The sequence below is a fragment of the Sinocyclocheilus anshuiensis genome, unplaced genomic scaffold (assembly GCF_001515605.1).
Source record: "Sinocyclocheilus anshuiensis isolate Anshui unplaced genomic scaffold, SAMN03320099.WGS_v1.1 scaffold877, whole genome shotgun sequence".
NCBI classification, from domain to species: Eukaryota; Metazoa; Chordata; class Actinopteri; order Cypriniformes; family Cyprinidae; genus Sinocyclocheilus; species Sinocyclocheilus anshuiensis.
Window position 1 is genome coordinate 940065 of NW_015557181.1, and position 27203 is coordinate 967267.

Consider the following 27203-nt stretch of genomic DNA (forward strand, 5'->3'; position numbering starts at 1 on the left):
TGGAAATGACGTCACAATAATCAAGTAGGAAAAATCGAAACTTTCATAAAATTCCAGTTTATAAATTGTTATTCCAAGTTCAATACAAAGACCTGAACTGTTTTAGTAGCAAGTAATATCAGCAACCCTATACACTTTTATATTACGGTATAGAATTTTTAGCTTAGCAACACGCTAACATCAAACTCTGTCTGAATCAATTGTGAGTTGATGCTGTCATTCATTGAATCAATGACATCCCAGATTTTTTACAAATTGTTTACTGTCTTCACATTAGGAGAGTAACAAAGAATAAAAAAAATAATACAAGATCATAGGAAGGCAAGATTGCGTGAGATTGCACGTCAACAACGTTGCCCTAGTTACACAGACTCAGCTGAAATCTTTTTTTAATGTCTTCTAGCAGGTCTGCCCATGAATCACAAGCGATAAATCCCTGAATGGATGTTTCCCGCCTTTGCAGAGCGTTCCATATCTAAATCAGCCACTTATAAGGTTTCATTTTAGTCGCCTTAGAAGGCAGCTGTGTATACAGAGCAGACGGCACAGCAGTACACTGGATCTTGCAACAAAGCTATTGTGTGTGCATTCTTACACACACACACACACACACACACAGTCATTCTGCAGTGCTGACTTCTCTCTTTTTGCAGCAGAAACAGCTGATAAAAGCCCAGAGGGAGAACCTCACAGCCCTGCAGCACATAATTATGTGAAAGGAGAAGGAGAGAGAGAGATCTGCCAGGCATTGGTGGTTGGTTCTGGCAGGGCAGAGAGCCATCAGAGACTAAGGGGATGTTGTCGGGGCAGAAGGGCAGATTGTGTGTGTGTGTGTGTGTGTGTGTGTGTGTGTGTATAGTTTGGCTCGAAGACAAATGAGTGTAAATGGCAGAACAGAGCAGTGCAGAGACAGACTCCGAGTCAGACACTCCATCCACAGAAGCACCAGACGTGACATGAATAATGAATTAACAATGCAACTTTCGCAATCGCATGACTGTAACTTTTACTATTTGAACAAATCTTTGATTTGAACAAACCCATAACACATTCATTGATAATAACTGAAATGTTTCTTGAGCAGCAAATCAGCGTATTAGAATGATTTCTGAAGGATCATGTGGCACTGAAGCCTGGAGTAATGATGCTGAAAATTCAGCTTTAAAATATATTCAAATAGAAAACAGTTATTTTAAATTGTAATATTTCACAATATTACTGTTTTTACTGTATTTTTGATCAAATAAATGCAGTCTTGGTTAGCATAAGAACATTTTTCTTTCAAAAACATTTTTTTTTTAATCTGATCCACCTATACTTTTTAACAGTAGTGTAGACTGATCTTGAAATTACGAACATTAATGACCATAAAATCAAATAATTCAGTTTTCATCTCATAATTTCATCACTATAACTTTTACTTACAGTTAAGGTTAGTGATTTAAACAAATCCCTAAAACTAAGTATTAAGCTGTGGCACATAACTTAAATCGTGTGGCTTTTTGATGAGAGGTGTGTTCTTCATTTTATCAGTGATCAGACTTTTTGCCTGTAAGAATATAAAGCAGACATTGACTTACATTGAAGGTACTGTTCAGCATGCATGAAACTAGAGCTGTAATTTAATAGTTGCATATGTGTGTGTGTTTATTTGTAGGAGGCCCAGCAGACGGTCAGCTTTTTCCTGGAGATCAGATCCTAAAACTGAACAATAAAGCCATAGAAGATCTTTCGCCTGAAAACGTGGAGCAGATGATTAGGTGACTGAGCAGATTAAAGGGACACAGTTAAAATAACTTTGCTGAATTGATATTGCTTGCTTGCTTCTTGCCCCACTTGTAAATATGATGATGTCATGACCTCATGATTTGGTAACAATGTTTTTGTTTTTCATGTTTTGTGCTCTGCCCTCAGGGATTGCCAGGACTCTGTAACCATGACAATCCTCAGAAATATGGTGGTGTGTACTGAAGAGTCTTCTTGCAATTTGTTGATGCTGAGTCAGATAGTGGTAGTGTTGGGAATCAAGAACTAATTTTTAGACAAATCCGGTTTTCTTTTCCAGTTGAAACCGAAGGGTGGGGGTTTGTTCTGTTAATGGTTCCTTTTTTTTTTTTTACTGATTTGCCTTCACCAGTACAAGTCAATTTGAGTCACATTTTTTATATAGTAGTTTATACAATACAGATTTTTTCAAAGCAGCTTCACAGTGATAAACAAAAATCTTTAGTTATGAAACGTCTGAAAGGGTTAGTTCACCCAAAAAGGAAAATTCTGTCATTAATTATTCACCCTCATGTTGTTCCACACCCATAAGACCTTCGTTCATCTTAAGAACACAAATGAAGATATTTTTGATGAAATCCGAGAGCTCTCTGACCCTGCATAAACAGCAACCGAACGGACACGTTCAAGGCCCAGAAAGGTAGTAAGGACATTAAAATAGTCCATGTGACATCAGTGGTTCAACATTAATTTTATGAAGCTATGAGAATACTTTTTGTGCGCAAAGAAAACAAAAATGTATTAAACAATTTCTTTTCTTCTGTGTCAATCTTGCTCGGTTGAACCACTGATGTCACATGGAATATTTTAACGATGTCCTTACTATGTTTCTGTGTCTTGAATGCAGTGTCAGAAATCTCTTGAATTTCATCAAAAATATCTTAATTTGTGTTCCGAAGATGAACGAAGGTCTTACAGGTTTGGAACCACATGAGGGCGAGTAATTAATGACAGCATTTTCATTTTTGGGTGAACTATCCCTTGAAATTTCAGCTATAAGGCAACCCTACAGAAGACCATAGTGTCATTTTCCAGCTCAGAATTTAAAGAAATGTTTGTTTTTTTGCCTTCAGAATCCTAAGTCTTCATTCATAACAGCAGAGAAAAGAGCTCGTCTGAGAAGAAACCCCGTTAAAGTGCGCTTTGCAGAAGAGGTGGTCGTCAACGGACACACTCAGGTAAAGCCACACATACTCTCACACCAACCCTAGTCAGGATTACACTTGGACCAAAAAATGGTGTGATGCAGCCTGGTTAATAGTTTTGTACTATCTAGCCACGACCACAAGCAGAATTGCATGATAATACATTTGTTGTTGTTATATTTGTTTTCATCAAAACATGATGACATGCTTTTTTCCTAATCCATGTTTCATTGTTTCCAGGGAAACTCTCTTCTCTTCCTGCCCAACGTTTTGAAGGTGTACCTGGAGAACGGCCAGACCAAAGCCTTCAAATTTAACAAGTCCACCACTGTCAAGGTTTTAGATTGCTGTTTTTCTTTTCTGTACTCTATATCAACTTTGGCTTTAACTTCAGTACTGTGGGGTCCAGCGATACTGCAGGAAATCTATCAGTTATTGCTTGACCCTAAATTTATTTTTATGAAAAGATGAAAACATCTATCCACCAAGAGTCAAGGGCCTAAAAAAAGTTTCAAGACCCCTTTTTTCTTTATTTTATAAGACATCTATGTTTGTTCCACTAACCGCCAAAATCCAGAATGACTTTGCGTGGATGTATACTCTACAAAATAAAGCTTCATTATTAATATCTGTGATTTAAGATCCATGAAACCTTTCCATTCCACAGAAAGTTCTTTACAGTGGAAAGGGTTCTTTGGATCATTAAAATGTTCTTAACTAAGAAAAAATGGTTAGTTTAAGAACTGTTCACTGAAAGGTTCTCTTGAGAACCTAAAATCGGCTCTTCTATGGCATTGCTGCTCAAACCCTATTTTGAAAGCTTTATTTTTGAGAGTGTAGTAAAGTTGTCTCTGTGTGCAGGATATCGTGTTGACTCTGAAAGAGAAGCTGTCCATTCGATGTATTGAGCATTTCGCACTGGTGCTGGAACAGCAATATAACATCACCAAACTACTGCTGCTGCATGAGGAGGAGCTCATACAAAAGGTAACACACTAGCTAACTAAAAGTAGCAATGCATATATAGTTACATTTTCAAGTTACAACAGTAGCTCGGCTACATTCAGAATAATGCTAACCGTTAAGAAGCAACTTTTCCAACAATAACCGTAGCAGGACAAATAGTTAAATGTAGCATGACACTATATTGTGCACAAGTGAGCATTGATCAAACACATTACACATCTAAAATGCCTCTCTCTCTCAGGTAGCATTGGGAAGTCTGATTCATATTTGTGTATTGATTAATGTGGACAGTTCACTTCAGTCAGCCAATTCACTGATTCTTCCCATCATCCTTCAGTTTTGACTTATTGAAATCTATTTTGTAATTGCTACTATTAATCACTTAGTTTTGATCTGGTAAAAATTACATCTAATATAAATGAGGTGTTTTTTATGAGTTGTCTCTTGTGTAAATATTTGTGTTCAAATTAGATGTTGTCACCCTCATTGTGCTGTAATTTTGAAAAGAAATAATATGCACTGATAATTGTATAATTCAAATAAATGACTGTTTTAAACAGCTTGATCGTAATTATCTTATATTTTGTCAGTAACTTAAAGGGTCTTGACTACTGTATTTTTCTGGAATATAAGTCAAGTTTTTAAATCATCTGAATATGTTGCAACTTATATTCCAACACGGCTTACATAATGTGCACAATGCCTTTGAGTAAGGAGAAATAAAATACGTTCATAGTACGTATAATGTTTGAAAACATTTAATATACCAATATTTTACAATATTTCTGAATGTAATAACAAAATGCGACTTGTACAACGCAACTTATCTTTTTTCTCTCTCAGCAATGCAATTTTGACATAGTCAGGTGTGACTTATTTTCTGGAAAATAAGGTTGTTCAGTTATGAGTAGCTTGCAGCTAGGCAAGTTATGTATAAAGATAGGCAAAGATATGTCTAATTTTCTAACATATGTAAAACCATATAGAACTATTAATTTAGTGAAATATACCTACTTATACACACTACAGCCACGACTGGAGTTTGTAATAAAGTGCTGCTCTTTCAGGTGGTACAGAAGAAGGATTCCCATGACTACAGGTGTCTGTTCAGAGTCTGCTTCATTCCCAGAGACCCAATGGACCTCCTGCAGGATGATCCTGTGGCGTTTGAGTACCTCTTTCAGCAGGTAGAATTTGATTATGTACCACTAAAAATAAAGTGGCGTAGAAATAAAGCAAGGCTTTAAAGACTGCTGTGTTATTAAGTATCAGCAAGTAAGGTACTATTACAGTTTATCAGTATTATGAATTAGTTTTCATTTTTATATTGCATTTTCATGTTAATTTTAGTTGCAGCAGTTTTGTTGGGTGTTTTTGTCACTATTTTTTTTTTTTTTTTACAATTTATAAATTTTTTCGGTGGTACAGAAGAAGGATTCCCATGACTACAGGTGTCTGTTCAGAGTCTGCTTCATTCCCAGAGACCCAATGGACCTCCTGCAGGATGATCCTGTGGCGTTTGAGTACCTCTTTCAGCAGGTAGAATTTGATTATGTACCACTAAAAATAAAGTGGCGTAGAAATAAAGCAAGGCTTTAAAGACTGCTGTGTTATTAAGTATCAGCAAGTAAGGTACTATTACAGTTTATCAGTATTATGAATTAGTTTTCATTTTTATATTGCATTTTCATGTTAATTTTAGTTGCAGCAGTTTTGTTGGGTGTTTTTTGTCACTATTTTTTTTTTTTTTTACAATTTATAAATTATTTCAGTTTTAGTTATTTTAGTGCATCAATTAATGTCAAGAAATGCTGCCTTGTCAAATAGCTGAAATATTTTTTTTTATTTAATGTCAGTTAATATTTATTTCATTTCAAGTAAGGAAAATGTTTTGTGGTTTTAGCTTTAGTTAACTGACGTAACCCTGGTGTATAAATGTGTGTAGAGTGTGGGAGATGTGTTACAGGAACGCTATGCTGTAGAGATGAAATGTAACACAGCGCTGAGACTAGCCGCTTTGCACATGCACGAGAAACTGGCAAGCTGTGGACAGACCGCGAGGGCATCTGTTAAGAGCGTTGTGTAAGAGCACACACATACACTCAAAAATACTCATGCTACATTAGAAAACAGTCATTTAATGCATGTGCGTGTCTGTGTCAGCAAGGAGTTTGGTTTAGAGAGCTTCATCTCTCCCACGCTGCTGAGGAACATGAGAGACAAAGACCTACGGAAAGCTCTCAACTACCACATGAAGAAGATCCAGTCACTGCTAGAACCACATCAGAAGGTGTGTCTTTTACATTTTTCAGAAAACTATTAAAAATGTCCCTATAAACAGAAAATAATATATTTTAAATGATTTTTGAAAATTATATAAAAATTTACATTTTTATATTTAACATATTAATTAAATACTAGTTTATAGATGATCCCTTTGACAAACTAAACATGGTTTAACACACTGCCTACTCAAAAATGTATGTGAAATAGTATGCAGTGTAAATGTTTGTTGATTACGGGAAGTAGTTTTTCCATCCAGTTTTTCCATAGGTATTTAAAAAAAAAAATCTTTGTTAAAGTGATTTAAGCCATAAACCAAACCAACCAGCTATGAGGTGAATTACAACATTACAAACTTTGATTTGAAAAGTACATAGCCGATTAAAGAGCTACAATCCCATGAATCCCAATGCAAATGACACAATCAAATTTAAAACAATGGTGAAATATAAAACTATAGATTTCAAGTTGTTGATAATATCTATAGAAACAATATATATTAAGTTTAATGCAAAATATGCATATCTTTTTTATGTATATATCCTGCACATTTGACCAAATGTAATTGAGAACTGGGTTTTCTATACCAAACAAGAATATGCATACTGTGCACATTATACATATTATGCACTGCAGCAGCTGTAAGACCACTTTTTTTTTTGTCCTGTCCTTGTTTTTATTACTTCAATCATAATGAAAATCTATTTGTTTATCTTTTCCATTTCCCTCTCTCTCACTTTTTCAGGTGATTTCTGTGTCTCAGGCCCGGTTGGCTTATCTGACCCAGATGGCGGAGCTGATTTCATACAGCGGAAGAAGCTACAATGCCACCATGCTGGTGAGAGAGTTGTGTCCATCTGCCACATTCATCACAAATAACAAACAAAATCTGCAGGGCACAGATATGTTTAGTTTATTTTCCTCTCTTGTCTGGCGGCAACCATTTGTTTTTTCTAGATAATGTTATGCTGGATAAAATCTTGACAAGCATCCTCCTGTTTTTAAGGATATGAATTTAAGCATGTTATATAAGATGGCTCTTCTAGGGAGCGAGAGATTTGGATAAAATAGCGGCATCTCTTGCAATGGCATAAAAATAAACCTTGAAATGACGTAAAGCCTGAGACTAATTCATTATAAAGAACTGACTCATAAGATTCACATGGGACCATTTTAAAAATCCTGTTTATATTCTTTATATGTTTCTGTATTTCCTTGGTAAGACTGAGTCAGATTGAAGGACATGTGTGTGTTACAGTTGCAGGACAGGGAGTCACTGGTGACTTTGCTGGTAGGAGCCAGATATGGGATCAGCCAAATACTAAACCACCAGCTCAACATGATCTCCACCATCATAGACTTCCACTACATCACCCGAATAGAGGTACTCTCAGAGTCCGACAGAGTCAGCATGCTCAAGATTTACCTGCAGGACATCCAGGTGTGTACACGTCTACCAACAGATTCAAATAAACACAGTTAAAATGCTGAAACTGTACCTTCGGGACATCCAGGTGTGGATAAACACCCAGGCACGGAAATATGTGTTTCCTCTCTCTCTTCTTCTCTTTCTCTCTCCATCTGACAATCTCTTTATCCTGCAACTTCCAGCCAATAGCCCTGTTAATGGAATCGGTAGCAGCTAAAGATCTGGCCTGCCTCCTGGCTGGATACTGCAAACTGCTGGTTGACCCCAATATCAATGTGTTTCGCTGGGGACCCAGACCTAAAATGCGACGCATTCCGGCAGAAGAAGGTAGGAGATTAGGGAAGGTTGAGTCATTACATATGTGGCATAACAACTTTTTTCTCCTAACACCCTGCCCACACTACAAGTGATTGATGTTGCTCTGTGTAGGGAGAAGTGTTATTATTGTTAACTAAATCTGTTAAAAATCATTTTTGTTATATTAAATAAAGCTGAAATAAAATAAACTATAAATTAGGGATGCACAATATTGGATTTTTGCTGATATTTGATATGGCGATATTTTTTAACACATTGTGGCCGATCGGGGCTTAGCTTAAGCCAGGACTAGGCCTTAGCTAAATTAAGATATTTAAGCAACTTTTACAAAAATGCCATAGAAGAAAACATTACAGGTGTGCATCTTGACACAGAACAATGACACTGACATATTTTAAGATATGTCAGAGCAAGATATTTTCAGTTGAGACAGCTCAAACATGCATTTTAGTCTGGGACTAGCTTAAGCCTTGTCTGTGAAACCGGGGGTATATATTTTTTGGTTTGGAAACAACATTAAGTGAATCTATCACCATTCAGGCAAAAGTTAGCATCAAGAATGACCACACTGCTGACATGATCTTATCGCTAGCAAACCCTCAGCCCATGTGAGTTACTTATCGGCAAAGCATATTGCCATCATTTTGAATATTGAGCAGATGCCAATACATTTTAAGCCACTATAATTAAGTCGATTCCGATAATACTATGCATCCCTACATATAAATATTAGATGAAAAACTTAAACTGAAAAAACTTTCAGAAATGTTGCCTTGGCAACAAACTGAAATGGAATTTGAGAATTGTTGGAAGCTGAAAATACCTAATTCAAAAAAATAAATACTACTACATATATAATACTAAAATAACACTGATCGGATGACAAGGCAGCCCACAATGTGCTACCCAGCACAATGCCGCAGAAATAAAAACCAAGAGACAAACTTTTGCACATTGCATGTTGTGGTTGCAACAACATGAAAAAGTACTATGGTGGTACCATTGTACAGTGATGGTGCCAGACTATGGAATTTTGAAATATACTGAAAATTATGTACCTTGGTGTATACAGAGTTCTTCCAAGAATATCAAGAAATGCCTTTTTGTAAGATTTCAGTTATAACATCAATAATCAGCTGTATTTTTAAACGGATTAAATCACTTAAGAAAAAAGTCACTTGTACATTATATTATACTAAATGCTGCATAAATGATGTTTAATGTGTTTTGTGTAGGGTATGTTTCTCGGTGTGGGAGCGATTCAGAAGACAGTTCAGAGGATGACTATGCCATGGAGGGACTGCTGGACACTCAGCTGTCAGAGGACACTATGTCTACTCATACAAATGATGGCACAGAGGAAGGAGAGGAAGCCGAGGGGAAAAGTGAAGCAGAGGCAGAAAAGGTTAGAGTGATTGTAACGCATCCCTTTTTAGAAGATGAAGGAGATGAGGCAAGCAAGAGAGAGTCTGTTGGAGATGAGGATTACGCCATGATAATGGATTCCCTTTTGGAGACAGGTTGGTACACAGACCCTCGAGTCAACACCAGCTTCTCCAGTTTGTCTAGTAACTCGCTAAATGCACTGGAGGAGAGTATTAAGGCAGCCATTGGTGGGCTTGGCCATATGGACGTGTCTCTGGAAGAGAAACCCAGTTCTGGTGCCTCGAGTCTGGATGTCCACCACCCTTACCTCCTGGAGGTGCCAGAGCGTTTGGATGAGAGCGGCAGTTCAAACAAACTAAGACGACCTTCAGAACTGACCTACGATAATCACTCAGGTCTTTGCTTCTCTGAGCTCTCTCAAATGTCTGACAGCTTGCCAAGCCCACCTGCGGCCAGCGACGATGCTTTGAGTGAGGATGATGAAGGAGGAGACAGTGGAAAAGACAGTCGCATTTCTGCCATGTCAGCAGAATTTGAGGCTGTGTTAGCCTCTTGTACCCCTAACAGCATAAATGCTAAATTAGCAGGAGTGAACTTTCAGGCAATCTTCACCAGGATTCACAACCATCCAGCATGTAGACAAGAGGGAAAAAGCTTCCCACAGAAAAAGATAAATGAAGCTAAACAACAGGGGCCATATTCAAAATTAATAGCACAATCTGTGCTGATGAGAGCTGTGCCCTCAAATGTCCCTGAAAAAGCAAAGGACTCCAGAGACAGTTGTTCAGAATCTGAGGATGAATTTTTTGATGCCCAAGATCGATTTACCCCTCCCATCACAGAGCAAGGCCTCGCAGGTCAGTGAACCATCTATTTTTACCACAAAACATTTGTGCATTCCGTAGAAGAATGTTCCAGGTTCAATACAAGTTAAGCTCTATCAACAACATTTATAGCATAAAGTCCATTACCAGAAAAACTTTTTTCGACAGGTCCCCCAAAAAACTAGCTAAAATCACTATTAAAGTAAAGCACTTGAAATAAAGCAAACATGGCTGTGCACTTTGAGGGTTTAAAAGCAGAAATGTAAAGTTTTTTTTTTTTTGTAAAAGCACTTCTTTAAAACGTTTGTTATTTCATCTGTAACATATTTTTGCACTTTGTTTTACACAAAATCATTTTTCTTGTATCTTTCTGCATGTCAGAGTAGCAGGGTTTACTGCCTTTAGGTGGTCATGACAAGTTGGAAATATAGGATATAAATTTGCACATGGTTAGTAAGCAATAAGTAAGAAGTTGCACTGGTCTGTTTACTTGCATTGTAAGTGCCTTACTGCAATTTTTGCTTTAAAAAACTGAGGAATTAGTGTTTGAAGGTATTAAGTGGTAAGGTAATCAACATTGTTACATATGTCGATAACGATAGCCTCGTGGGCAGCGCGCCGACATATAGCGCCTTTGCACTGTGGGCGACTCGAGTTCGAGTCCTGGCTTGCAGTCCTTTCCCAATCCTGTACCCCCTCTCTCTCTCCCACTTTGTTTCTTGTCAGTATATACTGTCCTATCCTAATAAAAGGCAAAAATGCCAAAAATAAATCTTAAAAAAAAAACATTGTTACATTAAACGTATTGATCCCGGAATATTCTTTTAAAATGTTAAATATCTAGGTTTTTTTATTTTTTCAACTTATGTACACGTCTCTCTTGCCTCTTACTCTTTTGCAGAGAAAAGCTCAGATTCTGAGAACAAACATCCTTCTTTTAGTGACATTAAGGTTAGTGTGGACAACAAAAAAGCTCCAGAATCCAGAGACAGCAAAGAGAAGGACAGCGCCACACCAGAGACCCTCAAAAAAAAAACTTCTCTTGCCAACCATTTCACCCCTGCAATCCCTGAGACTAAAAACCGTGAATTGGAGGTCCATCAGCCTTCACTGATTTTTATCCCTAAACCTACACCGGTGGAACCTAAATCTTTCTCTGCTAACCACTCCACGGGACAGAAAGCCCAGCACTGCAATGGAGACATCCCTGGCCGAAATCCACACTTATCATCGCAGCTTCTAGAGATGGAGCCAGACACCATGGAGTTTAAACCAGTCACAGGGCCTGGACCACCATTGTCTTCCTCATTAATAACAGCTGTACGCCAAGCTACCTTTCCCCAACAAACCTTAGTAGACCCAGAGACTGTTCAAAATGGTCTGAGACCACAAAATGGAATAACTGACCAGGTTTCAGACAGTCTAGATAAAGAGACTACTCCAAATCATGTGGATCTTGAGATACTTGATAGTCAAGATATTAAGCCAAATCAGAAAGAGCCAACAAATGCCAAAGGAACAACTGAATTTGGGAAAATAACAGCAGACAGCAAGAGTCCTCTACAACAACAGTCGTCAGACTCTCTTGAAACCAGAAAATCAGAAAATAAAGTGCCCCAGATGAACACAAAGCCTCCAATACCTCCCAAGCCATCATTCATTGGTTTACAGCCATGCTCAAAGGCAGTTAATGCCCAGTCACAAAAGCCTGAGGAAAAGACAAAAGTTCCCCCCAATGGTCTTTCTCTACACTCCTGGTCTCAGAGAAATGGTACCAGTACCTCCCCACTCTCTACACTGAGTAAGGGTGTTTCTCTAAGTCATGAGAACTTAAGAACTGAACTAAAGGCTGAAAGCTCTACAGTCAAACCTACAAGTGCTTCAACCACTCCTACCCCATCTCCATCTCCCTTACCTTCTCCTTCAGTTCAATCTGTAAATATTGTTCCTGAAGATCCAGCTCAATCAGGGACTAGCTTCTCCAGTAGAACAGGCTCGTCCGGACGTCTGTCTGCCACAGCCTTGCGGGGAAAAATTCAGGATATGCCCTGGGACCTCACCCGTTCCCAAGAGATCTTGGGGACAGTAGCACTCAGCAACACTATTTCATCAACAGGCAATATAGCAACCATTGCAACAGATGTGAATCATGATTCCAAGAAGGTATCTCCCAAGGCCACTTCAGTGCCATCCTTGATTGACTGGAAAGAGAAAGATGCTGAAGTAGTCATTGTGAAGCTAAAAGATGGACCTGAGGAAGTGACCCCAACTCCTGTTAAAGACACTAACGGGAAACCTCCAACATCGTCAAGCCATCCTGACCTGAGGCAGAAATTTTCCACAGAAGCTACCGAGTTGCACAGGCATTTTGGGACCTGCAAGTCTGAACAGCCTCAGTCACACAAAGGTAACCCTTCAGAGATTCAACTTGACAATGCGTCCTCTCTATCCTCCACAAGTCCTTCCCATCGTGATGCATGTGGCTGCCATACAGTCTATGCCAACTGTTTCAGCGGAGATACAGAGGACAACTGCAGCTTTGATGATGATCTGACTGTTTACGAATTCTCCCGTCGAAACCGCACAAGTAAACCACCACAACCCACCCCGGTTCCATCCCCTGCAACCCTCTCTGGTCCCTCACCAAATGTTCTCTCCCTACTCAGAGATTCCCCTCGTCCCCTACCTTCATCCTCAGAACTCAGTCCACTCCTGGTCCCTCCCAGACCTCTGGAATCTCTGCCTCTAGACTGTGGACCAATGAATAATCCGCTCCATTTTTTGCAAGGCCACCGTTATGTTACTGGTCAGAAAGGTGCAGGGCTTAAAGACAGCTATGTCTGTTTGCAGCGAGATATTGATGAACTACTTATGGTTTTGAAGAAAGGACCTTCTGCAGTATACCCTCCAACCCACAAGGGGGAATGCGAAAACGGCAATGTGAATGTGAATTCGCTTTCAGAGACAGAGAGATGCCTGGTTCAGGCGGAGGCACGGAGATTGGCGTCAGGATGTCAGAGAGCCACACGGGTTGGATGGGCACCTGATGATGCTCTTCTGTCCCTCAGAAACAGCTTTGGAGCTCTAGTGCAACTTACCTCAACCTGCATGCGAGTTCCTTGTTCGGACTGCGGAGGCTCTCATGGGGATATTGATGCAGATGAGGCCCTGAGGAAGCTTGAGGAGATCGTGGACCTGTATAAGGAGTTTGTAGGTGCTGTAGAGACAGCGAGAGAGGGCGAAGGTGTCAGGCTCTTAGCCAAGCAGTGTACTGTTCTCATTTCAACTGTCTTCTCGCTAACACAACTGTTTCGGACACGGACACCAGACATAGACAATGGAAATGTACCTCTGAACTTTTGAATTTTACCTTCCGGCACCCTCTTAAGGGATTGTAGAGTGTGAGCATAGAATTGTACTTAAAGTAGCGATGACTTTCTGGCATCTAAAAACTGATTGTGTGCTGGCACACAAGAATAATAGTAAGTGCCGTGAACGTACACACACAGTTAGCAAACTAACATGTCAGAAGTGTTATGTGTTAACCTGTTTGTCTTGCCAAGTCTCCCTATAAACATACTGGAATTATGCATTCAGACATAGCTATTTTCTAACGGTTCTTTAATTCCCGATGTATGTACAGTCTGTAGTATGTATTTATTTTTTTGCATACAGTATATGCGCACTGTGGTTTCTAACCTACTATACCTGCATTTTGTTTTTTTTGGGTATATGTGAATCCCTACCTCTTGCTCTAATAACTGAGATAAACAGTGTTATGAAACTTCACTTGTTTTCATGTTTAGTTTAGTCATGCTGCTCTAACAGATTGAAGGAACAAAGTGAACGGACACTCCACTAACCCCAAACAATAGATGCTGGGACACACACTAAGAAGCCCAAATACTTATGCAGTAACGTTTCACTAGACTACCCAAAGGATTTTCATTTCATTTTGTCTATGATACCTTTCCGGCTGTAGAATGAGAGCTGATGGCAATAGAAGTGCGGCAATTTGACTTTTTTTTAACTGTATGTTGGCGTGTCAAGTTTGGCTTTTGATGTTAGTTTTTATATTGGCCTATCAACTGACTTAACCACAGAGATCGGTGTGGTCCAAAGACATAATAGCACAATTGGGGCGTTTACACAACAACGATGTCACCAAGTTACTGGAGCACCCTGTAAAACCGATCCCAATGATAGCCAAACCACACAATTTCTCACTCGTCTGTCATTTTTGACTATGCAAGCATCACGATTTATACCCAAATTTTTCCACGTATTATACTTTCTTACAATTTATACATATTAATACATACATAATTTTCAATTTGTTATGAATCACTAATATTTCGCTTTAGAGGATGTCCCTGACAAGCCTAGGCCTTATATTTTATCTTGGAAGATTGTTGTGAAGTTTGTTGGATTGCATTATTTTGCGAATGCAGCGTATATTTATTTTGCCTTCTGTTTATTCAAACAAAAGGTTCAGTTGGAAATATTTTTTTCTTTCACTTTTGTAAGTGGTGAACTGCACCATATTTAGTATACATTAAATACTCTGTTTAAATCATCTTTGAGTAAGGCCAGAAACATACTCCATGCAAGTATGTGAACGCAAATGCTTCTAGCAAAACCAGCTCAATTTCATTGCGTAATACATAACGCAGTGCCTGTTGCCTCCTTGAGAGTTTGTTTGGAACTGCACAATTGAAATGCATCGTTCAAGCCTTCAAATCTGCATTTCTGTACTTGCACAGAGTGTTTCAGATCTAAGAATGCCAATTTTGGATTTGGCTGTCATATTCACAAAAATATGATTGAGGAGATTATCAAAGACTACACTTGGAATTTCGAGTAATTGAGTCCTGGGGATTCATTTGCCCTTTGTTGCTGATCTCAGACCAGTATTTTGCGGTATTACAGCCAAGGATGAAAATTCTCACTGGCTGTTTCTAGAACAGGTTTCAAAAGGCAACTTGCACCCAGAATACATAAATAATTCAATTGCCCAGATCACATGACCAACTTGAGGTCAATGGACGGATTATGACATCAGCCTTGTTCAGTTCTAAGTAACTTGACTTTAGAGAAGTGCTTCCAGATGGCAAGAATATCATCCATATTGGACACATCCCTCCCAATAAACACACTGCCAGATTGTGGTTATCAAGTCAGAAAGATAGTTTGCATCAAGAGAAAAGTCATGAGAAGGAAAGAGACAAATATCTGTTACTATTCAGTCTTTTCACAGGAACAATTTTCATATCGGACTATCAGAGAGCAAACATATTTCTGTATTAAAATCTTCCTGTCAAATGAAGGTTCTAAGAATGACAAAGACTTAAAGGAACTGCCATTGCATTTGTAGCAACTATGAAGCAAAAAAAACTGCTTGTAAAGACCATATGTATTGAGACATGTTGTATGCAGATGATTGTGTTTCAAAGTGCACAAAATAAAATCTTAAATGTGGCTTTACGTGAATATGAAGGCAAACCTCTGAATGAAATGAGAAGGGACAATCAAGAGTATGTTTTGCATTCCCTTTACTGTGTTCATGATAATAAAGGTTTGATTTTGAATGACAAATGCTATGGAACTAATGCAGCTTTTGTGTTGAATGGCTTTTTCATTTTCCTTTAGGCAAAATATAATTTCTTACATCTTTCTTTTGATTTTGGGTTGAAATATGACCTGGACATGTTCTTGACCGATTTTGTGAGATTTGATTTAGATATTTTTGGGCTTTATTCTCAAAAGCTGTGACATCTGTTATTTTACAATGTTTTGTCTTTTCTAACAGTCTAATTTCTAGTTTACCACACCTACTAAAGCACTAAATTGTCAGGCTGTATTTGTTTTTGAGTTGGCAGGAGGAGATTACATATTAGGCCTGGGATTAAACTCAAACTAAAATCTTTCACAGTTCAAACAGAGGGAATGATGGGATTGTGCTGGAGCTGTTTGCTGGCAGACACGCTCGCTGTAATCTGTGGCTTTTCAACAGAGGGAGTGACTAAATTTTAATCTGTAGTAACTCTTAAAGATGTTTTTGTAGCCTTTTCTCTTTTCAATTGTAAATGTCATAGGAAACTCTGTGCTTTAGGTAATTTAACACTCAATTAAAAGCATAGTTCACCAAAAAATACAAATTCCATCATTTACTCACCCTCATGTCTTTTGTTGATAATCAAACAGTTTCAGTTCCCATTGAGTTCCACTGTATTTTTTGTTCATATAAAGTCAATGAGGACCATCAACTGTTTGGTTACCAACATTATTCACAATATCTTACTTTGTGTTCTGCAGAAGAAACAAAGTCATACAGATTTGGAACAACGTGAGGATGAGTATTTTGGGGTGAACTATCCCTCAAAGTGATGCTTTTATTACAAAAATATTAAACAAACTAGATTTCCACATTTTCTGAGGATGGTACAGTTGTATGTTATTCAGTAGCTGTGAGGGTGTTGCAATGTGGTTACTAAAGTGCTCTGAGTGTTTTTTATTTTTGTTTTGCATGCTGTTACGTGGTTGATAGGGCATTTTTGTACAATTTTACTATGGTTTATTAATTTTTAATGCCAGTTCGCACTATCATAGCACAGTAGTGATATCACACTATCAGAGCAGCCAGAAGGCAAATATTTGAAGTGCCGTGTGGTGTTTAGTAATACAGGACCACTTTTTTGGCAAATGCTCATGACATTTTCATCCTCTTGCATGTTGAGAGGGCAGAAATTGCATTTATTTCCAATCCACAGAGTGTGCTAATTGTTTAGTATGTAGCTTTATACTTGAAAGGATCTATTTGTATGAACATTAGTGGGTAAAAATCGAAACATTCAATATGGCGACTGTAGTCCCACCGTAAAGTTAAAAGAACACATTTTTGTTTACTTATGAATGCACACAAGCTGGAGCAGCCAGATAAACATGATTTGATTTTAAAATCAAAATGTATAACATTGCTGTCATATTATTTTCCCATGTTGTGCTGTTAAATATAACACTGACCATTTTTAGAGGCCAATTTTGCACTACTTTATTCGTTTTATGCTCATTTGTATGAAAAGCAGGAATCAAAATGTTTTTAATTTAAATAAAACGTCCGGTCTACTGCCTCCATCAACATCGAATCATTTAGGACATTTTTCCAAAACAATCCCTGGGATTTACTTACGGCTCAGAGAAGGAAAAGCCACCCACATGATGCCCTGAGATGGTGCTGCCACACAGCTCTAAAAGCATCTGTCCTTGAATGCCATTTCACCCCATGTGATGGGATGTTTCCATGTATTCCTCTGTCCCCCGGAGGTTAACTCTGTCTGAGCAGAATGGAGGGAAGTGCAATTGAGCCCATTATGTTAGCCACGGTTAAGTACAGGGCGTTAAAGTGTGTAAATGCTGAAAGGCTTGAAAAGAAAGAAAAATTGCATTAAGAAAAACATGCAAAAGTAGGACAGAAAGGTTTTTAATTAATTGAATTCTATTGCTCAGATTTCTTGATAAAATTGCAAATGCAATTGGGTCATTTTCAGGGCAATGATACATAATATAATCTGTAAAGCTGCTTTCAAATATGTATACTCTTAAAGGGGTCATTTGATGTTGCTAAAAAGAACATTATTTTGTGTATTTGGTGTAATGAAATGTGTTTATGCGGTTTAAGGTTCAAAAAACACATTATTTTCCACATACTGTACATTATTGTTTCTCCTCTATGCCCCGCCTTTCTGAAACGCGTCGATTTTTACAAAGCTCATCGGTCTGAAAAAGCGAGGTGTGCTGTGATTGGCCAGCTATCCAGTGCGTTGTGATTGGCCGAATACCTCAAGCGTGAGATGGAAATGTTACGCCCCTCACCATACTGTGTTGATGCCGTGTCCGGCGCTTGTAACACTCCAAAGAGAAAGGAAAAATTTAAATCGCATCATATGACCCCTTTAAATGCGTTATGCAAATAAACCCTGTCTTGACAAATAACTCTCCTCATGTCAAGTGCATGGTTTCACCATGTTGCTAAGCTAAGAACGGATACTCTAAGCATAATATTTATACCAATAATATACCTAATATTTAGGTATACAAAAGTGTGTTATATATTTGGTGTATATATGATGATATCTATCTTTAAAGGTGCTGTATGTAAGTTTTTGACTCTACTAAAGCATAAAAATACCATAATATGTTTGCAGATATTTAAGAAACATGCTAAGTTAACGTACTTGTTAATCTGAAAAACAATGCTAGTCAGTTATTCTCCTTTGAAAATGTGCGTTCTGGGACGAAATGTCTGTCTTTGTTTTGGTCTGTGTAACCCGCCCACTGACAGTTTACCCAATTGTATTTCGGCACCCCGGGTTGCCAGTTGGCGGAAAACACAGCGCATTTCATTTCATTCATCGTCATGTGCGCTCATTCCTGTTGGTGTCGTCAATCTGGCAACCTGCATGTGCATCAAGTCTGAGGAGTAGGGGCCAGCTAAAAAAAAACCCTCTCCAATACCTAGTTCAACCACTGGGTGTCAATCCTACATACAGCACCTTTAATTATACGTAAAATAACATTGTTTACTATAAGTCAAGTAATAAAAGTAAAGTCTGTTTTGATCTCATGATGATTAAACCATCATGAACTGTTAAAAAATTATACCCAAAATGCAATAAGAGGAATTACTTGTTTACTTTCCACCCACAACAATGTGAAAATGTCATTCATGTCACAAAACACTCGTTACATAAAAACAGCATTTCATGAGAATGATCACACATCTTTGAATAATACATCAGGACTTTTTCTGATTGGCAAAAACACTAACACCATGGGCTTGTACAGACATCTCTCGCTTTGTGTGGTCCACAAGTCACACCCATTTTACGAACCCTCGGTCAACCTGCACGTAACACATATGACACATGGCTTGTAATGCTCCAGTCCAGAGTTTGTGCATCAGGTTTTTTAACTAAACAACAGAAAATAAGTAGAAATGTACTGTCAGCAGTGCAACACTGTGCTTTCTCCATCCGTGTCCCACAGACCCCCAAAAAGTGAGTAAAAGAGCCACTACAAAACTGATACGAGAGCCACAGCGTGTGGTGATACATTTCAACAACAACACTTATAGTAGCCGAGTAAAATGGATGGACTTTATATGTAGTTATCAGCACATGTATACTGTCCATCCATAATTATACAGATCATTAAGTATTAAAGGGACAGTTCACCCAAAACCCATTTACTCACCCTCATATCATTCCAAACCTGCATGACTTACTTTCTTCTGTGGAACACAAAAGAAGATATTCTGAAGAACAAACAGTTTTGAGTCCCATTGACTTCCATTGTATTTTTTTGTCCATACTATGGCAGTCAATGGAACACAAAATCATTTGATCATTTGATTCTTCACAATATCTACATACAGGTTTGAAATGACATGGGGGTGAGTAAATGATTCATTTTTGGGTGAACTATCCCTTTAAGTGCAGACGTTAAGGAGCTGGCAGTGTCCAGACCTCTTTTAAAGAGGTAAAAAACTCTCAATTTGGCTTGCTTCGGAAAAAGTGCACGCCGTTATCCACCCTAGTCTTCAGAAAACTTTCAGTAGTAGCTCGTAAGTCGCATTGATGATCCCCCACGACAGAAGAGATCGATGGTAGTTGAGCGTCGCTCCGCGGAAGAGCAGCACGATGCTGCCGCCTCGTTCCCGCCACACCGTCATCAGCACTTGATGGCAAGGAACAAACTCGCCCCCGACTTGAGCCTGAGCTCGAGATTTGACCACATTCAGGGGGTAGAACATGATACCCAGTGCCGCCCCCAGCAGCCCGCCACACACAAAGTCATTGGCCATGTGACCCATATGGGTTCGGGCATCAGGCAGCCGCTGCTTAATTGGCCCACGCAAGCCAAAGAACAAAACGTTACTAGGCCCGTTTCGCAACAAAACCGGGACCAGCCCACGGTAGCACTCCCTCACACCATAATCACGCAGGAGAGTCCGGAAGGTGTGGGCGGTGTTATTGAAACGCCCGTTTTGCCTGTGATCCTGAAGCAGCGTTTGCACCCTTTCGAACGGCGTAAGGGCGGCCTCAGCCATCCCGGCCAGCGCAGCAGCGACGCTCCGTGTAACAAGCTCAGGCGCACCACTTCTGTGAGCGTGACGCAAAAGCAACCGGGAAAAATCCTCATACAGACCAAACATGATGGCCACGGTGGTGGTCTTCTGCAGTAGTGGAGGCAGAAGCCCTCGGTAGAGATGTCTCAACCCTTCCCTCTGCAACTGACGGACGGCCTCGGTCGCTCGGACCCCGTGAAGCTGCTGCCGGAACAAAACTTTCTGAATAGGAAAGGTCACGATGATGTTGGTGAACGCAGCAAGCGAGCCGCACACATAGTGTTTTCCCCGAGTGCCCAGATTGGCCCCTATTAGCGCGTGGCCACCTTTACCCAACTTGCCCTGCGGTTGCCGGGCCGAATCCGGGTCCATAGTAGTAACCACCCCCATAGAAAATTAAGCATTGGACTGGTCAGCAGAAGTGATCCAGGTAAACACCCATCAATAGCATTTTAAGCTGTAGGAAAGAGAAAATAAAGCATAAGAACAGTCAACAAACATATCTTGAAGAGCTGATCCAATCCAAACGTGTTTTATTGGCCAGTGGTTTCAGGTAAGAGTCTAATCTTTGAAACCGCTTGGCGTAATTTACTGCTGAGATAAGACACGTTACCTAACCACAGATCAAGTGACCCAGACAGAAAGAGGGCAGGAGGACATCAGGCTACTTGTCAACTTAAAACCTAACCTTTATATTGTTTGTATTTGTAATACGGCAAGATTAAAAATAAAATAAAAAATGATGATAAATGCTGTGCATTATCATCTTAAGGCAAAAAAACACTGGCAAAACCTTTGTTTGTTTATGCACTGGTAACATTTGAGTTGATTTTGCTTTTATAATTTTTTTATTGGAATAAAAAGAGAAATCCAAAATCCTTTCTGTAAAAAACTTTAACTAATTATGTCAACAATTTTTAGATTTAAACAAGAATTTTGAGCCTGGCTTTATCCAATGTTCAGATTTCTGTTCTGGAAATGTATGCAAATTAGTGCATAATTAATTACATGATGCCTCGTTTGCATATTTAAACACTTTAGAAAACTTGCAACACTAAACACTTGTCTTAATGTACTGTGAATAATCAACTAGGGAAGTATGATGATATCTATTTGTTACATTTTTACCCAAAATGATTTACTCACCCAAATGTCAATCCAAATTTGTGTGACTTCATGTGTAACACAAAAGGAGATGTTTTGAAAAATGTTCACGCTGATCTTTTCTATTCAATGCAAGCATATATTTAACATGGACACAAGATATGTGCAAGCTTTTTTGTTAATTATGTCAAATCTGTCATAATCAATTGCTTAAGTTTAAAAATGCAGTAGAACAAATTAGATTTTGAAAGAATGTATAATACCTATAATTACTTTATGAGTCTTGAAATATAGTGCACATATTGTCATATAAGGTGTTTTATTGTGCTTTTTGGAGCTCGACAGCCCCTGTTTGCCGTGTGCGTTTGCTGTTGCCTTACATGAAAGAGCAGTGTCACTTTACTAAACATCTCCTGCTGTGTTCCAGGAAGAAAAAGTCTTATGGATCTGAAATGGCATGAGGGTGAATAATAGCAGTTCTCATCATGACATTTACTCCTTAACATTTTTTAAAAGCCATGAGAATAATGCATAGTAATCCAATAGTAGACTGGATGTAACTACAACTCATGTGAAAGACTTCTCCAAAAATAAAACGGCACATGTGGTGGTGAGGGTAGACACTATAGGGACTTCTGAAGGTCATATTGAGGACTGAGTCATGAAATAATCTGCTGCCATCATAACAAGACAGATTCATAAGACTTAAACTGTCCACCATCATATATCAGACTAAAACGCTGCACGATCATGACCCAACAGTAATGACAGGTCGGTGTTAGCCAGCTGGACAGTTGCCCCAACTTCACTACTCATTAAACACTTACATATGTAGCTTTTAAGAATGACACAACTGTTAGAAACGTGTGGTTGAAATGCTGTGATCAGCAGTGAAATGTCCTTGATATGATCTGACTTTATGTGAATCATCCCTTTCCAGAGTATGTGAAAGCCTGATTCATCTGAATACGTACATATGACATCTGCATGCATGCTACATACACATTGTTTAAAATCTGGTGTCATATGTGCAGATGAAATGTTTCATTTCCATAACATTCCATTATTAATCATAACATGTGCTGGATACAGCTAGCAGGCTACTGCTAGCACTACATTGCCAAGAACAGTGGATAGACAAAATCAAACATCAATATAACGAATATATAAGTATTATCTCCGGTGGCACCAATATAAGTGTAACTACATAAAATATACTTCATATTTTCTCTATATAAACTACATTATGTTGATCTTTTTGACTACAGCATGTCCTAACAGTAATAATTAAGAGTCAATAATTTTCAAATATCACTTCAATAAACATAAATGACCTGTATGTTATGATTTAATTGCTTAAATGTGTTTCATGACAGTTATTAGCGCTCCAAGAACACATTCCTACGCGAAGCTAATGCTAATACTGTGACAGCACAAGTTCAGATGTTTACACCGCGAATTTATTTACTAAAAGTGTTTATGTTTGTGATTATATAAATCTGAGCAGTTCGTAGAGCTAAATGTATGTAACTATAACTACCTTCTGGTCGTAGTCCGGGGAAAAGTGACGGCTCTGTTGGGCTGGTTGGGTCAGTGAGGCGGTACCGACTCAGAGCTTCTTTGGTTTCTAGTATTTCAACTTCAGACTGACAGAGTGATAGACCGGAAGTGGTTACCAAAGAATCGCTTCTAGTGTTTCCACTCGCGTGGCGTTTGTAGGGTGAAGTGGTGAATTTGACCACTTACTGGTTACTGCAGTGATTTGCCACTAGAGGGCGCCAGAGACCATAATACACAACATGAGAAAGGGTTATTTATTTATTTAGCCTACACAAAAGAAGAGAATATATAGAACATCAGAATGGATTAGAATGGACTCAGATTCACAAACCCCAGAGTTGTGATGACTGTAAACAGACATCATAGATTACAGTTTACACATAATTAAACAAAAATTATGCATAAAACGAACAGAACATCTTTGTTTGCAGCGACAATTAGTTGTAATAATACAAGTACATTTAAAAACGAATTTATAAATAATTGAAATAGATATTATAATATGTTTGTGGACAGGGCCGGACTGGGGTGCAATTTCAGGCCGGGAAATCTCACTCTCATCCAGGCCACAGAAAAAAGGGGCCAAAATTTTACCTTTTGGGGTACAACAGCTTGACACCGTACATATTAGTACCTTAAGAGTAGTCATTCGTACCCTTAAGGTACTAATTTGTAGGCCTACCTATTAGGGGTAAAAAAGGAACAATTATGTCCTTTTAAGGGTTCCAGTGACAAGCTGTTGTACCCCAAAAGGTGCAATTTTGTCCCCTTATTTCCTGTATATAGCCTATACATCCACAACCATTTCTGAAACCAGACAACCCTATTATTTGTATGGCCATCACATAAAAAAAGGTCTAAATCCTTAGTCTGGGGCCGTGGAAAATAACTAAAGTTCACTCTTGCACTGCACCTTCACTTCCCTTTCCCTTTTCTTCATTTTCCCCAACATCTCTGTGAAATATATTTACTATTTAAAATAACTGCTTTCGATTAGAATATTTAAAATGTAATTTATTCCTGTGATCAAAAGGCTGAATTTTCAGCACCCTTACTCCAGTCTTCAGTGTCACATGATCCTTCAGAAATCATTCTAATATGCTCATTTGCTGTTCAAGAAACATATTTGTTGTTGTTGTTATTATTATTATCAATATTTAAAACCGTTGAGTACATCAGGATTCTTTGATGAACAGAAAGATTCAAAGATCAGCATTTATCTGAAATTAAAAAGCTTTTGTAACATTACCCATGGACTATGCCAAGGGGGGGTAATAATTTCTATAATTATAGAAATTATTACTTTTATGCAGCAAGGATGCTTTAAATTGAAAAGTGATGATAAAGACATTTATAATGTTACAAAAGATTTCTATTTCAGATAAATGCTGTTCTTCTGAACTTTCTATTCATCAAAGAAACCTGGAAAAAAAATCTAAAAATCTGTTTTCAACATAATAATAATAATAATAATAACAAAATTCTTAAGCAGCAAATCAGAATATTAGAATGATTTCTGAAGGATCATGTGACACTGAAGACTGGAGTAATGATGCTGAGAATTCAGCTTTGAAATCACAGGAATAAATTACATTTTAATACAAATATTTAATACAATACAGTTTTTGCTGTATTTTGGATCAAATGAATGAAGGCTTGGTGAGCAGAAGAGACTTTTTAAAAACATTAAAAATCTTACTGATCAAAACCGTTTGACTGGTAGTGTATTAAAACACAATTTCTAAAGTGCCTAAATGTCAAAATTAGTACAATATTTTTGTTGAAAAATTCTAATACTGAACACACTATTGAATTATTAGGCTGTGACTCATATTATTTTTGTCTGCTCTAGCTCCCTCCCTGTACAATAAATCCATGTGAATATCTGTCTCTGCTAAATTTTTTTATGTAACTTTTCAATCGATATTGATGTCCTTTAGCACAGTATTCTGAATGATGATAATAATGGGGTCAGGGGCGGCTCTACCGGGGTGGCAACTGCCACCCTGAGAAAAAGCTGTGCCACCCCAGAATTATCAAAGAATATAAAATATAAATGTTAGCAGTGTTTCGTGTGCTACTTTTCAGCCGCGGCGATGACAGAGTAACGCAAAATAATGGCCAAAACACTTCTTTTAATAAACTGTGCAGGATGGTTGCATGCGCGGGCAGCGTGCCAGTGAGGTCGGTTTCATTAACAAATGACTCTTATGAACCGGATCTTTTTGAGTCAAAACCACAAAGCGCGGCCCAGTTCACTAACGAATTGTTTTTACATTTGTTCGTGAATCAGATAATTACTGCTTTTCAGGTAACTCAGCAGTCCTCTGAGAAATCTAATCCCGTCCGGATATGTCTGAGATTCATCGCGTAATTGTTTGGTGATCCAGTTTTCTCGATTGTTAATATAACTGATTTTAGTTGACACTTTTTTCCCCAAACCATTCATTCAGTTTTCAAAACAAAGACACATTTCTCAAAAAGTTAAACAATGATGAGTAAGTTAAACATTAGGTAGCAAAACTGATGACACGCCAATCAGAATCTCTGCATGCTAACAACGGAGAGAGGAGAGAGCTGAGCCAACCATCTACAGGGGTTTTATACTTACACATAGGCTATAATATAGCCTAGGCCTAATTACAGTACAGTACCAGTATATTAGATCATGGAAATTTCACTATTCTATATGTAAGCCTACAGTAAACTGTAGCACATGTTGTACACCTTAAAGCGTGTGACTATCAAATTTTATTTGTAACCATTTTTTATGTGTACTGCATTTTTGCCGAACAAAAAATTTTTTTTTACTGTACTGTATTGTGGTGCATATTAAGTTCATACAATTCTTTGGTATTTGAACTTTTCTAGTGCTTTTCATCTACTGCAAGATTACTTTACAGTAGCAAAATAAAAATGATTTTTTTTCTCCCAAAAGTTCATTGCTGAATTATACATCTGTATCTGTAATTTAATTTATGTATACTGTAATAGACATTGAGATGCAAAAATAATTCCTGAATCCTATAAGAGTTTTTGTTACAGTGTTATTGATCTCAGTGTTCACTGGGCAGGAAAGACATCTGTGTATTTGAATTGTAAGCATTTACAGTTTTTTCAACTGCTTACACACAAAATCTTTACTTGTCACACAATTTCTGAAAGCTGCCACTCAAACACCAGAACCACACACCAAATCTGCAAACCATACACTCATTCCAAGCCTTTGACTCAGTTTTCAATTTCATAAAACACTTTTTGCAAAACACAACACACAATTCTCTATGTAACACACAAAAATCTAACAGGAATAGACTAACCGATTTATGATTTATGATCGATTTATTATCGAATTAAAAATTTGGAATCACTTTGGTACATTGAGAAGGCATAAATATAAAATATTAATAATAATAATAACTTAAAAAAAAAAAAAATGGGTCAGCGGGCCAAATCAGCCGCCAGGCCACCGGAAATTCTTCCGGTGCTCCCGATGGCCAGTCCGGGCCTGGTTCAAACACACACTGATGCTCCAAAAAAGAAGCAAAGTTTTGAAAATGTGTGTAAGCAGTTGAAAAGAAAAACCTGTAAGAAAAACTGTAATAACTAGATTTAAAAGTTTGAAAGACAAATTTATGCTGGCTTGTCTTAAAGTCTTGTTTAAAAAACGTAAAATCACAGGTCTTTTCACTATTACTTATGCATCAAGAATACTTAATTTTTTTATTATTCATGGTGGTAAAGTTTGAAATGGTGCTTAGTCATTTAGACCCTTTGTCCTCTAATGCCCCACATGAGCTTGTCTGATAAGAGGATCACATAGAGACGATGATTTAGGCTAGAAATGATCTCAGTGGTGTTTTATTGGCTAATCGGGAGCACCGGTCTGTTTTTTTGGCCACGAGGGCCGGTACTGCCACTGCTATGGGGTTGAAATATGGATGCCCATATTTAAAGGGTTAGTTCATCCAAAAATGAAAATTAGGCTGTGTTTTACTCACCTAGGTGAGCAAATCCTAGGTGTATATGACTTTCTTCTTTCAAACGAATCCAGTCGGAGTTATATTAAAATTTGTCTTTGATATTTCAAGCTCTATCGTTGCACTCAGCGGGTGTTACAGTGCTTCGGTTATTGTATTTCTTTCTAATGTTAGGAAATTCAAAAGTTTATGTTGCTCTTAAACTTGCACTAAACATGATTATACCAGTAGCCTATGTAATTTTAATAGAACCGCATGTCTTCTTTAGTGATACAAGCTCAGAAACATTTATAACCT

General features: G+C 38.1%; 2 protein-coding genes across 2 annotated transcripts; one reads left to right on the plus strand and one right to left on the minus strand.

Moving 5' to 3' along the window:
• The first annotated feature begins 1604 nt into the window (after positions 1–1604).
• Positions 1605–13901, plus strand: LOC107678637 (FERM and PDZ domain-containing protein 1-like). The gene is made up of 13 exons (XM_016473982.1): positions 1605–1760; positions 1915–1960; positions 2859–2963; positions 3171–3266; positions 3792–3917; positions 4964–5083; positions 5842–5978; positions 6060–6186; positions 6925–7017; positions 7438–7620; positions 7791–7935; positions 9162–10169; positions 11038–13901. The coding sequence occupies exons 1-13, from the start codon at positions 1636–1638 to the stop codon at positions 13497–13499; spliced, it is 4773 nt and encodes a 1590-aa protein (XP_016329468.1). The 5' UTR covers positions 1605–1635; the 3' UTR covers positions 13500–13901.
• A 5670-nt stretch (positions 13902–19571) lies between these two features.
• Positions 19572–23052, minus strand: LOC107678621 (solute carrier family 25 member 51-like). The gene is made up of 2 exons (XM_016473966.1): positions 22907–23052; positions 19572–20719 (listed from the first exon to the last, which is right to left on the minus strand). The coding sequence occupies exon 2, from the start codon at positions 20650–20652 to the stop codon at positions 19735–19737; it is 918 nt and encodes a 305-aa protein (XP_016329452.1). The 5' UTR covers positions 20653–20719; positions 22907–23052; the 3' UTR covers positions 19572–19734.
• Between the last annotated feature and the right edge of the window lie 4151 nt (positions 23053–27203).